Source organism: Hypanus sabinus, chromosome 3, assembly GCF_030144855.1.
Source record: "Hypanus sabinus isolate sHypSab1 chromosome 3, sHypSab1.hap1, whole genome shotgun sequence".
NCBI lineage: Eukaryota > Metazoa > Chordata > Chondrichthyes > Myliobatiformes > Dasyatidae > Hypanus > Hypanus sabinus.
This window is the reverse complement of record NC_082708.1, coordinates 144,458,018-144,473,531: the sequence shown is the minus strand read 5'-3', so window position 1 is coordinate 144,473,531 and position 15,514 is coordinate 144,458,018. Positions and strand designations below refer to the sequence as shown.

Sequence of the window (15,514 nt, the reverse complement as noted above, 5' to 3'; positions counted from 1 at the left end):
CGAAATGATAGGAGAAGACCGGAGGGGCTGGGATGAAGCTAAGAGCTGGAAAGGTGATTGTCGAAAGTGATACAGAGCTGGAGAAGGGAAAGGATCATGGGACTGAAGGCCTCAGGAGAAAGAAAGGGGGAGGTGGAGAGTACCTACGCTCGGTCTGCCAGAGAAAGCAGGATCTCCCAGTGGCCACACATTATAATTCCACGTCCCATTCCCATTCTGATATGTCTATCCATGGCCTCCTCTACTATCAAGATGAAGCCACACTCAGGTTGGAGGAACAACACCTTATATACCGGCTGGGTAGCCTCCAACCTGATGGCATGAACATTGACTTCTCTAACTTCCATTAATGCCCCTCCCCTTTTTACCCCATCCCTGACATATTTAGTTGTTTGTTTTTTTCTCTCTCTCTGCCCATCACTCTGCCTGTTCTCCATCTCCCTCTGGTGCCCCCCTCCCCCTTTCTTTCTCCCGAGGCCTCCCATCCCATAATCCTTTCCCTTCTCCCTTCTGTATCACTTTCGCCAATCACCTTTCCAGCTCTTAGCTTCATCCCACCCCCTCCGATCTTCTCCTATCATTTTGCATTTCCCCATCCCCCCACTACTTTCAAATCTCTTAGTATCTTTCCTTTCAGTTAGTCCTGATGAAGGGTCTTGGCCCGATACGTTGACAGTGCTTCTCCTTATAGATGCTGCCTGACCTGCTGTGTTCCAGCAGCATTTTGTGTGTGTTTGAATTTACAGCATCTGCAGATTTCCTCGTGTTTGTGCTAACAACAACACTGGCAAATAAGAAAGGGGAAATAGTATTTGCAAAAGTCCTTAATGATGGCAACCTATTGGTAAGATGTGCGAATGAAGAACGGCTTGAGAAAGCACTCAAATTACAAGAGCTAAGAAAATGTAAGGTGGAATACACAGGGAGGGTGGGAACATGAAATGGTGATGGGTGTAAAGGAGTGATCATGGAGGTACCAATGAGTATAAATACAGAGGAGTGAAAAAGAGGAATATCAAAGGAGGAAAAGTAATGAATGATCAAAGACTGAAAACAACAAAGGAGGGAGTGAAAAAGTAAAGTGAAACAGTATTGATTGAATTTGAAGAAGAAAGAGTGCCAGGGAAGGTGTTCCTGGGTTTCAGGAGTTGCCCAGTAAGAGTGTATGTGCCAAAGCCATTGAGGTGCTATAATTGTCAAAGATTTGGACACATAGCTAAAAACTAAAAGGCAGAGGAGATGTGCTAGATGTGGGGGTGATCATGAATATGGAAAGTGTGGAACAGGAGTGCAACCAAAATACTGTAATTGTGGAGGAACTCATAATATGGCATATAGTGGGTGTGGGTTATGACACAGGAGAATAAAATTCAAGAAATATGAGTGAAAAGAAAGATCACTTATGCAGAAGCTTAAGAATGTCAAGAGAACAGAATAACGCTCCTAATGAACAGGGAGCAAGTGGGATGCGAGAGATGCAACAAAGAACGATTGACAGGATTTATGTAGACAAGAAGGCTCTAGTAACATTCATTGCAGGAGTGATTGCAGGCTGAGGTAAAGTAAAAAAAATTCAGCTGGTTATCAAAGCAGCAATGAACCATTTAGGGTTAGGATTGACATGGTAAGAAGTGAGGGAGAACCTCATTAATCAGTCAAACCAGGAAATGTCATGGGTTGGTTAATACTAATTATGGTGATACTTTTGCAATGGAATGCAAGGAGCTTACTGGCCAATAGCCAGGAATTCAAGCAGTTTATTAAAGAAATGGTTGTAAAACTGGATGTCGTGTGTATTCAGGAGACTTGGTTGAAACCAACTTTAGACTTTGTGGTATATAGATATACAAAGATAAGGAAAGATAGAAATCTAGGGGGAGGAGGGGTTGTGCTATATTAATCAAAAAGGTATACCATATCAGGTACTAGGAAAGGGAGATGATCAGGAATACATAGTGGTGGAAGTGTGGGAGAGAGGGGAGGGAGTGGTTATAATTAACTACTATAATCCATGTAAAAAGTTGGATTTGGATAGCCTACTAAGGATACAAGGACAAAAAAGACATAAAGTAGTGTGGTGTGCAGATTTCAATGCTCACAGCACAATATGGGGGGATCCGATTACAGATTCAAATGGAAAAGTAATTGAAGAGTTGATGGAAGAAAAAGATTTGGTGTGTATGAATGATGGTAGAGGAACAAGGATAAACATAACAACAGGAACTGAGTCAGTATTAGATACTACATTAGTGTCTAATACCTTAGCTGGAGTTAGTAACTGGGGAGTTTGAACTGCTTCAACAGTAGGCAGCGATCACTGTCTAGTGTCATGTTCAGTGGGTGAAAGAGTTGAAGTAAGATCAGGTGGTGGAATCCCAAAGTGGGTGTTTGGAAAAGCAGATTGGGGTAAGTTCCAGAAGTTGAGTGAAGAAGCATTGACAAGGATTGACATTTCTGGAAATATAGATGAATTAAACAGTCAGGTGACTTCAGTAATTATTATGGCAGCAGAAGGATCTATACCCAGGAGTAAAAATAGGATGGATAGAAAACTGGTACCATGGTGGATTGAAGTAGTAGTAATTCCAATAAGGAAACCTGGCAAGGATCTGTCAAAACCCACTAGCTACAGGCCAACAGCATTAACATCAATTTATGCAAGATAATGGAAAGGATGATAACAGAAAGGTTATCGTAAGAGCTTGAGAAGAGGGGAATGCTGGCAAGTTATCAGAGTGGTTTTAGGAAGGGAAGGAATTCCATGGACTCAGTGATAAGGTTAGAGACTGAAATAAGAAAGGCCCAGGCAAATAAAGAGTCAGTAGTTGCAGTGTTTATTTGACATAGAAAAAGCCTATGACATGATGTGGAAGGAAGGATTGTTAATTAAACTCAAAACCCCAAAACCCAATAATTAAACCACTGTGTTGCTTAGTAATAATTGTAGCTTTCATCAGGGCAGAACCTTTCTCACTTTATCCTTTAAAATTGTTCTGATCATTGACCGACGTAGCCTAACGCTTTTCCAATGACCGATGGCGTTTCACCTCTTTCCGATTGCTTTATCATTTCCACTTTATTTTCAATCATAATCGTGATTATTTTAGTGAACAGAAACACTGCGCATTCAGAACTCTGGCGCCGGGTCCAAATGTCCACCACACTGAGACAGGTTAAATAAGGTCTGGGGTTCCACTGGGTTCTAAGGTCCATTGGATTGAGACAGGTTGAATAAGAGACTTGAGCATCCACGAATTTTGGTATCCGCGAGGGGTCCCGAAACCAGTCCCCCGCAGATAAAGAGGGCCGACTATAATGCCTTTGGAACTAAGAAAGATGCAATTGATGACAAACTACTGGGCTAATGTGCAGGGGCACAATGATTCTCACCCCGCAAAAGGAGTATTGCAGCAGTGCTGGGAGAATGGGAGGTTTCAGAGGGAAAACTTTAGTCAGTTAGGGAATGATATTGCTAAAGAATGTGATCTAAGGATAAGTCCTTCAGTAGTTTATCCAGTTGTAGCTCCATGGAAGATTGTATGGCCTGGCATAGACTGGCATTTGTTAGAGGTAAAAAGGAAAGAAAAATATAAAACTGATTTGGTAAGTGCATTTAACTATCATGTGATGGAAAAGTATAGTGATTATACTCAGATTTATATGGATGGTACTAAGGAACCTGAAACAGGAATGACAGTATTTGGGGTGGCTATACCAGCAAAAGGAATTGGAAACAGCAGAAGAACATCTAATAAGTTAGGGAGATACAGTGGAGATGTTGGCAGCGTTGGTTGTGTTGTGATGGGTGGAGAAAGCTAGACAAGTCAAAGTGTTGATATGCTCAGATTTATCATCAGTTCTAGCAAGTTTAAGGTCTTTTCACTCAAACAGCCTGCAAGATGTACTTTATGAATTCCTTCAGTCAGTCACAATAGTTGCAAATCAGGGAGGTCAGGTAAAATTTCTATGGGTTCCAGCTCATGTAGGGGTGAAGGGGAATGAGAGGGTGGACGAGTTGGCAAAGAGAGTGTTAAAGAAAGAAAATATAGAAGTACACATTAGTATCAGTAAAGCAGAGGCTAAGTGTGTAATCTGGGAAAAAAATCATCCAAATGTGGCAAGAAAGATGGGACAGAGAGGGGAAAGGAAGGTACTTATACCAAATACAAAGGAGTGTTACAGGTGCTAGGGTAGGCAGTGGATACAGAAGAGAGGAAACTGGACTAGGTTAAGACTGGGGCACTGTGCACTAAACAAAACATTGAAATTGATAGGGAAACACCAGACAGGATTGTGTGAGGAATATCAGGAAGAGGAATCAGTAGAACATGTAATTCTGAGTTGCAGGAAGTATGGGATACAGAATTATGAGAATTCATCTAAGGGAATTGGGGGTGCAGGAATTCACATTAAAAGGGTCACTGGGCATGGGTGAGAGAGCACAGGTCAGGGTACTGTTAGCTTTCTTAGGGGTACAGGGTTTTTTTTATAGGATATGATGGATAAGCAGGAATAGGGTACTAGGATGGCCAAAGAAGGAAGGATAAAGTGTAGATTAGGGTATGTGTGTGTGTGAATGGGTGAAGGGACTTAGAATATAAGTCTATCGTCTGATCCACACCCCGGAGCAGAAGGTGGCAGTAATGCACCATTAAGCTGGGTGCCAACCGTTGTAAAACAAGAAGAAAGTTTAATGGCAGTTGACATTATGTTCTCATATTGAATTGGAGTGAAGAGCAACGAGACTGAGTATACCCACTAGATTCAAGCCCCCCCCCCAAAAAAAACTGAAATAATATCAAAAAGTCTAATGCTTTTCAGAAAGACAAATACGCTCTTAGGAACATTATGACTGCAATAATATTCTAACAAACTTTCCCTGCTAAACTGTGTCTGTCTCAAAGATCTTAATTTAGCAATTAGATGTTTCTTTTGCACCTCATATGCAGCACTGGTTCTGGACAAGTGCAATCCCTACGAATGCCTATATCATGCATATTAATTCTGAACGAGGAATTATTCAACCTCGTATGTCCAATAGTAAACTTGTAAGTATACTTCTTCCCCACTTTTATACCCATCTCCTGGTTGAACTTCCACCATCCTCTGAATCTCACATTAATGCAGAACTTTATTCTCCTTATCCTAATTTTGTTGGCACGGTAATTGAATAGACTTTTAAAATTATGGCTTTCTTTTGCATGTTGGGTGTTTGATGTTTTCTTTGAATGGGTTCTGTGGTGATTCTTTGTTTTGGTATAGTCTGCCCATTTATTTCTTCCACCAAAGTGCATGACCATATGTAACATGCTGTAGGGTAGTGGTCGCCAACCAGTCGATCTTTGAGACTTTCCCATTAAATCCCGAAAAAAAAAGTAAATACACAAATACATTTTGCCTGGTAAACCTTTTGATGCAAAAGCAAATTTTACCCCAGAGCACATATGTGTGTTGTTTTTAACCCACACTTAGTTGCTTTCCCTGGTTATTGTGTTTCTCTTTTTCTACTGCCCAGCTTCATGCATCATGTGTGTGCTGACATCATGTGACTATTGCCACTGTCTGTCAAATTTCCATGGAGCATGGGAGAGCCTTGTTTATCTTAAACATAAACGAACAAATGGGCAGACTGTTCAATGGTGAAAGGAAACAACACGTGGGTAAAAATGACTCACTTATGGATTCATGACTTAACTAAAATTTGATCAACTTTAATCGGTTTTGACTCTATTATGCTGCTATTTATATTACGTCAGTTAGGCAAAAGTTTCATCAGTTGTACTGCTCTTTCTTTCGAATTTTTTGCCTTTAATAGTGTGAATTCATGTTCAGCATTTCAGATAGTGTGCTGGTAATTAGCATTAATTTTAGTTTTTACTGAAAAGTTAGCGCATTTCTCTTTTTTGTAGCTGTGAAAAAAACTGTTGTATTTTTCAGCGTAGCTTGTGCTGCATCAAAGTGACCAATTAGATTAGATAAGAGTACAGACTGTCGCAAACATCAATATACGGCACTCACTGGTGATATCCTGCAAGGTTGTTTGCTAGCATGGCGGAGGCTCCATGAAAGAAGGCGAAAACGTACAAATTCCATCCAGAATGGGAAGAGGAATTTCTATCGTTGTTCACAAAACATGCTGCTTAAAATAAGGCTGCTATTGAAGCATCATTTCATGTTGGCTTTTGGCTAAACATAAGAAGCCTTTTACAGTTAGCAATTTATTCAAGGAAGCAATGGCCATTACCACAGAGACTGTTTTTAATGACTTAAAAAAAAAACGACATCAAAACTGCAATACGTAATATACCACTTGGCCCTGCAACAGTGACAAGGAGGGTAGAGTCACTGTCAGAGGATGTGGATTGACAAGTGTTAAAGGACATGTCACTCTGTGAATATTTTTCACTACAGTTCGATGAATCCCTGGATGTAATGCAAACAGCTCAGCTTGTTGTATTTGTCAGAATGACTTTCCAGGATTTTACAACAAAGAAGGACTTTCTCACTCTTTTGCACTTAAAGGAGAGAACAAGAGGTGAGGATATTTACAATGAATTTCAAAAATATGTCCGTGAAAATGACATCCTGATTCATAAACTGGTGGCAATTACTACTGATGGGGCCCCAGCAAAGCGCGGTGTCCGCATTGGTTTTATAGCACTGTGCCGTAATGATCCTGATTTTCCCAACTTCCTGAATTATCACTGTGTGATTCATCAGCAGAGCTTGGCTGGGAAAGTCGTGGATCTTTCTCATGTAATGACACTGGTGGTCAAACTGATAAACTTGATTCGAGCAAAAGCGCTTCAGCACCGCTTAATCAAGGCAGTATTGTGTACAATGTACTGTGTATGTTAATCAAAATGGCTTCTTTGGTTTGCTGGAGTAGGAATGCTTTTATGTTTGATAAGTGTTTTCTCTCACAGTTGTTTAGCTTTGAACTTGCTGATATGGGGATTGTATTCATTTTTTAACCAATGGGGAATGTTATTTTGTCTTGTGAGGCTGGGAGTTTGGGAGTTTCGCGGTCTTTTCAGGGGAGGCGGGAAGGAGACGCCAAGGAAGGTGGACGTGCGCTGCACTGCTCAGGTCGACCACTGGGGGTGGTCCCAGGTGCAAGGACATGGAGGTCGGAGGAAAGTGACGAAGGGTCGAATGGTTCGATGGTTAAGCCCCAACGATGTGCACTAAACTGACTGAATTTTGATAAGTTGGTGCCTTTTACTTTATTTTCTTTTCCTTCATATATATTGTATTGCATAGTAATCGTTTAGTTTTAGTAAAATCTTTAAAGTGTATTCTGTAACGGTATCTGGTGTGAGTTTGATATTGTGTGTGTACGCGCAGCATAAACTTGATTCTCACAGCACCTGGGTCTACGGGAGGAGGGGTTGGTGAGTGGCTGGATCTCCTTTTCCCCTAGACATATACTAGCCTGTTGGGTAAGTGTTACATTTGTGGGGGCTCATCCGGGATTGGATTGTCAGGGGCTGTGGAATCGCGCAGGCAGCAGAGCGGAGATGGACAGAGATAAGATTGTTAACTGGAAGATGAATCGGTGCAGTATGCCTGTGTAGTGAGCGGAGTGGATTTTCGAGTTTCAGGAGACGCGCTAGTGTGGGGGTTAAGTTTGGTAACAGGTATTGGGCAGGTAGAATTGGTAGCTAGACGGTGTGGTAAAGAGGTAGAGTCTAGTTGGGTGTTGGTTCGTATGAGTGCTGACGTCATGCTGTTGGAACTGCCAGCGATGCTCAGTGTTCCAGGGGAGGTGGGGCCGTGGGGGCTCCACACCCTCTCCGAGGATGAGGATGACGAGACACCGGAGGAGGAGCTAGAGCTAGAGGTGGCCCCCAGAGAGGTGCCCGTCACTAGTAAAGGGGGGTCAGAGGGGGAAGGCATGACTAGGCCCCGCCCCCCCCAGGTAGGGTGGAAGCCTCGGAGCTGGCAGCCGCACTTAACTCCCTGCTGAAGCTGGGGGTCTTCTCCGGAGCCAAGCCTACTCCGGACGGGGAGGTGGACTATGAGACCTGGATCGAGCATATGTCTTTGATGTTAGAGGAGTGGCCAGGCTCGGAGGAGGAGAAGAGGCGGCGATTGGTGGGAAGTTTGAGGGGTTCGGCAGCCAAAACAGGCCGGGAGTTGAAAGCTGAAGAGCCTGGGGTTTCAGTGGAGGAATGCATAAAAGTTTTGGAGGGAGCATTTGGGTTGTCAGGGGAACCCTGGCTGCTTTTAGCAGAGTTCCAACGCCTGGAACAACGGAGAGGGGAAAAGCTCTCCAAGTACATATTTCAGATGGAGGGGATGCTTACGGGGTTGCGGCACCGGGGGGTACTGAAGGCGCCTGACGTGGCTAGCGTGAGGATGTCAGATATTCAGTGGCTCTCTGGAGGAGGACAAGGTGGCATGGACTATCCGGCAGGCTTATAGGAAGGGCCCCCCTCCATCCTTCGGGCAACTGATCAGAGAGGTGCGGGAGGAAGAGAGAGCGTTGGGGCAGAAAAGGGGCTCGGGCCACTGGGAGCGATCCTCAGCGATACGGGAAGTGGTGGCTGGGTGGACTGAAAACCCCCAGGGGAGTAGGGACCCCCCTCTGGAGGGGAAGAATAGGGAAGGTACTCACTCCCAGGGGCGGCCCGTGCAGTTGGGAGCGGGGGCCGTCCTGGGAGAGGAGGGGCGGTGGGCAGTGTGTGCTTTAACTGTGGGAAAGAGGGGCATTTCAGGCGGGACTGTGGGTGGCCAAGGGTGTGCTATAGCTCTGAAGAGGAGGGACATTTGCGGTGGGATTGTGAGAGACAAGGAGTCCCGTGGAGGGCTAGCCCCTGGGCGACTAAGAAGGGAGAGGTGTCGGGAAACTTAGGAGAGGCTCAGTGATGGGAACGGACTGGAGCCTCTGGAGAAACACATTCCCAGAGATCAGCCAGGGGACCACCGGAAGCCCAAGCCTTTATTCCAGATGTGCTGGTAGGACCCCGTGCCAGTGTGTGTCTACGGATAGAGGGAATTTATGCAAAAATCGTTCTTGATATGGAATCGCAGGTGACCTTATTGTACCGGTCTTTCTACAACAAATATCTAAAGCATTTGCCCGTAACCCCATTTGACGTCCTGCAGATTTGGGGTGTGAGCGAAGGTGACTACCCGTACGATGGGTACCTATCAGTGAGACTGGAGTTCTTGGAGGGCGATGTGGGAGTGTCCGAAGCTATTGAGACATTGGTGTTGGTGCGTACGGACCCGGTGGAAACCGGTGGTGCTGCCCTCCTGGTGGGGACTAACTCCCCCGTTGTGAGACAGCTCCTGGGAGCTTGTAAGGAGAAAGCGGGGGAACACTTTCTGGAGACCCTCTCGGTGCATCCAGTTGTTCGAGCGGTATTCGAAGAAGGGGTTGCCTCCCCAAGGGCTGGACCCGGAGTGTAAACGAGGGACGGTGTGGTGTACGCAGGCGAGGCCCAAGGTGATTCGACTGGGGGAGGTAGCACTCGTGATGGGAACCCCCAGATTCCCAGGAGTGCCGACGGGCGAAGCCCTGTTAGTAGACGCCCCGGCCGATCTTGAAGGGGAGACACGATTTCCGGCGGTGGCGCTGGTGAGGCCCGAAGTGCAGAGACTAGGGGTGGTACATGTGAGGCGTATAGCCGTAAGTGTCAGGAACACTACGGTAAGAGAAATCACCTTTAAGAGGGGAATGCCGCTGGCACACCTGTTCCCGGTGACGGTAATATCTAGGGCACCAGTGAGGACCCCTAACGGGGAGGAGTTGGAGCATCGAAGGGAGCTGACCGCTGAAGCCTTTAACTTAGGGGGTTCTCCAGTGTCACCGGAGTGGAAACGCAGGCTAGAGGAGAAGATGCTGAAAATGGAAGCTGTTTTTTTCTCGGGGTGAGTTTGACATGGGCTGCTCCAAAAGCACTCGCCACACCATCCGGGTGACGGAGGACACCCCGTTCCGAGAGAGATCCCGGCGGCTGGCCCCAGCAGATGTTGAGGATGTGCAGCAGCACTTGTGCAAGTTGAAGGAAGCCGGAATCATAGCTGAGTCTCGAAGTCCTTATGCGTCCCCAGTATGGTGGCACGGAAGAAGAATGGGAGGGTGCGCATGTGTGTTGACTACAGGACTTTGAATTGGCGAACTGTCCCTGATCAATATACTGTCCCTAGGATCGAGAACGCGTTGGCCTGCCTGAGTGGAGCGAAATGGTTCAGTGTGCTGGACTTAAGAAGTGGGTATTACCAGATCCCAATGAGTCAGGGCGATAAAAAGAAGACGGCTGTTATCTGCCCGCTGGGGTTCTTCCAGTTCCAATGAATGCCCCAAGGCATATCGGGGGCCCCAGCCACCTTCCAGAGGCTCATGGAGAGAACTGTGGGGGATATGAATCTGTTGGAGGTGCTGGTGTACCTGGACGATTTGATAGTGTTTGGATTGACTTTGGAGGAACATGAAGAGCGGCTGTTAAAAGTATTAGGCCGGTTTAAGGAGGAAGGGCTGAAGCTTTCCCTGGACAAACGCCAGTTCTGCAAGTCGTTGGTCAGCTACGTTGGCCATATCATTTCGCGAGAGGGAGTGGCTACTGATCCAACCAAGATAGAGGCCGTGACCACCTGGCCGAGACCCCAGAACGTGAGCACTCTGCGCTCATTTTTGGGGTTCTGTGGGTATTGCTGCCGATTCGTGAAAGGATACGCCAAAATGTGTCACCCGTTGACTCAGCTGTTGTGTGGCTATCCCCCGGTGGGAAAGAAAAGGAAGGGGGACCGGAGGCAAGATGCTGGAGGATACCGGAACCTGGCGGAACCTTTTGGCTCGAGATGGGATGATTGATGTGAAGAGGCATTCCGATCTTTGAAAAGGGCGCTGACCCAGGCCCCGGTGTTGGCTTTTGCCGACCCCCAGAAGCCCTATGTGCTGCACACGGATGCCAGCCGAGAGGGTCTAGGGGCTGTTCTGTACCAGGAGCATGGTAAAGCATTGAGAGCAGTAGCCTTTGTCAGCCGAAGCTTGTCGCCATCTGAGAGAAACTATCCCACTCACAAGTTGGAGTTCCTGGCGCTGAAGTGGGCGTTGGTGGACAAGCTGGGCGATTACCTGTACGGAGCCAAGTTTGAGGTAAGAACGGATAACAATCCTCTCACTTATATTCTGACTTCGGGGGACGTCACGTGATGACGTAGGATCGAGACGCTGGAACCCAGTCCTCCCGTAAAAAAGTTAATAAATTAATGTTTAAGTGAAGAAAAGTTAATCAATACTTTTTTATGGTTACTTATATTCTGACTTCGACTAAGCTGGATGCCACAGGACATCGGTGGCTGGCGGCCTTGTCAGTATATGAGTTCAGCCTGAGGTACCGCCCCGGAAGCAAGAATGTCGATGCGGATGCTTTGTCATGTCGGGAGCCGGGGGAACAGGAGAAGGACGAGGAGTGGGAGAGTGTCCCTGCCCCTGGAGTGATGGCTATGTGTCAGTTTGCTATCACCGTGAAGGCCACGGGAAGAGGAAGGCTGGAGCGAGCCGTGGACCATTTGGGGGTTTTTGACGATGCCGTACCCCTAGCTTACTGTGACCTGACCACACTGCGGACTAAACAGTTGCCGGAACTGAGTCTGGGGGAAGTGGCAGCTGCTCTGCAAAATGACCCGGGTCTTGGCACTGTGTGGAGAGTGGTAGAGAAGGGGGATGTGGCGTTGGCTGAGAAGCAGAAACACCCGACCGTGCTTCTGTTATTGAAGGAGTGGCCTCGGTTAAAGTTAAAGAACCAAATCTTGTACCGGGTCACGGCACCTCAGGACCAACCCCGCCATTGGCAACAGGTCCTGCCGGAGGAGTATCGGCAGACTGTACTCCAGGCCTTACATGATGATTCCGGACACTTGGGGGTGGAAAAGACCTATGGATTACTCAAAGACCGGTTCTACTGGCCCCGGATGAGGGGGGAGGTCGAAGAATACTGTAGGGGATGCAGTTGTTGCATTAGGAGGAAGATCCTGCCAGCGTCAGCGGCTCCACTGTCGCACTTGCAGAGTGCGGGACCTCTGGACCTGGTACGTATGGATTTCCTGTCGATCGAGCCTGACACCAGCAACACCACGAATGTCTTAGTCATCACCGATCGTTACACTTGCTATGCTCAGGCATTTCCCACTAAGGATCAGAAGGCGACGACAGTGGCGAAGGTGTTATGGGAGAAGTATTTTGTTCATTATGACCTTCCCAGGTGAATCCATAGTGATCAGGGGCGGGACTTTGAGAGCCGCCTTATCCATGAATTACTGACTATGCTTGGGGTTGAGAAATCCAGGACTACCCCTTATCACCCACAGGGTGATCCTCAGCCAGAGAGGTTCAACAGGACCCTATTGGACATGCTCGGGACGCTGGAGATTGGGCAGAAAGATAAGTGGAGTCATCATATTGGACAATTGGTTCACTGTTACAATTGCATTCGCAATGATTCTACAGGGTACTCGCCTTATTATCTGATGTTCGGGCGGGAAGCAAGATTGCCCATTGATGTGTTTTGGGGCTGAAGTGGGTGAATTACCCGGGAAGCCCTATCTAAAGTATGTGTCCGATATGTAGAGGGAGTTACAGAGGGCGTACGAATTGACCGAGGTGGTGACTACCAAACAAAATCAGAGGAATAAGATGAGATACGATCAAAAGGTGAAGTTTGCCCAATTATTGCCAGGCGACCGGGTCCTCTTATGGAATTTGGGACTCCCTGGTAAGCACAAGTTGGCAGATCGATGGCCGGCCAGCCCCTATGTAATGGAGAGCTAGATGCCGAATCTACCAGTTTACCGGGTGAAACCTGAGGATGGGAATGGGCCTATCAAAGTACTCCATCAGAATCACCTGCTGCCCCCTGGGTCAAGCAGTGCAGGTGGACAAGGAGCCAGAGTGGGAGGTTGTGTCTAGTACAAGGACTCTGCGAGGGAGTGCAGCGAGGGAAGAGGCCGCTGCTGAAGAGACGAGACGGGTCCTTAACCCGGAAATGGATACCGATTCAGAAGATGATGACTCAGATGAGTGGCCCCTGCTCCCATTCGCTGGAAGAAGAAGAGGAGGCTCCTGGCCTTTCCCCGACTGAGTTGGGCGAGAGGAGAGAAGGTGTTGATGGTCAGATGGAGAGACAGCCAGCGTTGGGGGTAGAGAGGGTGGAACCCGAACATGAGCCAGAGGGTTCTGAGGTGAGGGGGGAGCCCCGTGAGGGAGGGAGTGAGGATCTGACAGGTAGACCTGGGGTGTCCGAGGCAGAGGGCTCGCAGGTGAAGAGGGAGCCCAGTGAGGCAGAAGGGTCAGCAGAAGGGGTAAGGAGATCTCAGAGGAGTAGACACCCCCCAGAGTGGTTGACATATGTGGTGCCAGGAGAACTGAATGTGATTTCTACTGCTCTGGGTAGTTATGTCACTGCTTTCTGCACCTGGGTTGGGTTTTGTGTGTTGCAAGAAGCCTTGGGGAACTTTGGTAATGTCATGAGGGCATGACATTTGCTGGGGGGGGGGGAGAATGTACAATGTACTGTGTATGTTAATCAAAAAGGCTTCTTTGGTTTGCTGGAGTAGGAATGCTTTTATGTTTGATAAGTGTTTTCGCTCGCAGTTGTTTAGCTTTGGACTTGCTGATATGGGGATTGTATTCATTTTTTAACCAATGGGGAATGTTATTTCATCTTGTGAGGCTGGGAGTTTGGGGGTTTCGCGGTCTTTTCAAGTGAGGCGGGAAAGAGATGCCGAGGAAGGTGGACGTGCGCTGCACTGCTCAGTCGACCACTGGGGGTGGTCCCAGGTGCGAGGACGTGGAGATCAGAGGAAAGCGACGAAGGGTTGAATGGTTCGATGTCTGAGCTCCAACGATGTGCACTAAACTGACTGAACTTTGATAAGTTGGCATCTTTTACTTTATTTTCTTTTGCTTCATATATATTGTATTGCATAGTACTCTTTTAGTTTTAGTAAAATCGTTAAAGTGTATTCTATAACGGTATCTGGTGTGAGTTTGATATTGTGTGTGTACACATGGCATAAACTTGATTCTCACAGCACCTGCGTGCACGGGAGGTGGGGTTGGTGAGTGGCTGGATCTCCTTTTCCCCTAGACATATACCAGCCTGTTAGGTAAGTGTTACAATTGGATGAGCTCAATGCCGCTTACGAAGACATACTTCTCCATACTGATGTTTGGTGGTTGAGTTGCAGCAAAGTGCTACAACGATTTGTTGACTTGCTGCCTGAGATAAAGATTTTTCTGTCCACAGGAAACAAGGAGCACGAGGAACCGTCAGATGATGTTTGGCTACTGGATTTAGGGTTTCTGACAGACCTAACGGCTAAATTAAATGCACTTAACAACAAGCTCATGGGAAAAGACCGACACCTACCCCACACAATAAGCGCAGTAAATGCACTTAAGGCCAAGCTCGGTATTTGGATTTCAAATTTAAAGAACGGTGAGGCTGACACACTTCTCGAACTTGGAGAAAATGTTACAGGCCGTCAAGGAAAAAAAATGCTTTTCACCTAGACAAACTGACAATAGAGTTGATCGGTGTTTTGGGGAGTTAAACATCATGAAAGATATTGCTGCATTTATGTCAAACCCATTTCTGCCGATCGATATAGAACAGATAGCAGCCAAATTCCAGTAAGTATTTGGTGTGCCAAGTGATATTGAAATGGAAATAATTGATTTGCAAAATGACATCGAACTTAAAGCAAGATCACAGGACGGTGACTTTTGGGGGCTTGTCAGCAGGGAGAAGCTTCCTCATCTCACCACATCCGCACTAAAAGTCAGTGCCTACTCCGGGTCAACTTAACTGTGTGAAATTGCTTTTTCACAATTGAAAATTATTAAATCTAAGTACAGGAGATGTCTTACTGACAGACACCTCACAGTCTGCCTCAGACTGGCTGGCTGTAGTTATGAGCCAAATTTCAGGGAACTAGCAAAAAGTATTCAGCCCCAGTCATCACACTGAATGTAACAGTCAATTTTCATTCATTTATTTTTCGTGTTGAAATAAAATTAAATAATGGATCTTAGAATTAAAGGTATGACGTATTGTAATATTCTTCAATAAAGACAGCTATGGCCTGTTTGATATGCTAGTTACAGTGTTTTCTTGGTTGAATTAATTTGAAAGTTTGACAAAAGCATTTTATGTAATTCAAATACAATTAGCCCGAATAAAAGGCCTCAAGTTGAAAGTACAATCTGAGCTGTTTATTTCTCTGAACGATTTAGTAGGTCAATTTTGCTTTTCACTAAGTAGGGGATCTTGGGCTTAAAAATGCTGGCGACCACTACTGTAGGGTTTCACTGCTGTGTAACATGCTGTTAAGTTTTCACTGATAATGTAATGGTTTCTCTGTAGCAGCAATGTTTGGGTTATGACTAGAGATAACAGGGTTTGGAATGCCGTTGTTCTTTCTTGTGAGCTGGAAGAGAGATTTTCGTGGTCTCATGCTGGGGAGCGATGAGGAGAGAAGATGCAAATGGAGAGAGCTGATA

At 46.4% G+C, this 15,514-nt stretch overlaps 1 protein-coding gene across 2 annotated transcripts; it reads left to right on the top strand.

The window, feature by feature from the left end:
- Positions 1 to 11,038: 11,038 nt before the first annotated feature.
- LOC132390855 (uncharacterized) lies at positions 11,039 to 15,198 on the top strand. Of its 2 annotated transcripts, none has more exons than XR_009511030.1 (2): positions 11,039 to 12,725; positions 14,259 to 15,198. XR_009511030.1 is itself a non-coding variant. In XM_059963393.1 (2 exons), exons 1-2 carry the CDS (start codon positions 11,257 to 11,259, stop codon positions 14,307 to 14,309), a joined length of 837 nt encoding a protein of 278 aa, XP_059819376.1. In that variant the 5' UTR covers positions 11,039 to 11,256; the 3' UTR covers positions 14,310 to 15,198. The 2 variants fall into 2 exon arrangements, 1 of the variants encoding a protein (XP_059819376.1); XM_059963393.1 differs by having other exon boundaries at positions 11,039 to 12,042.
- Positions 15,199 to 15,514: the final 316 nt, after the last annotated feature.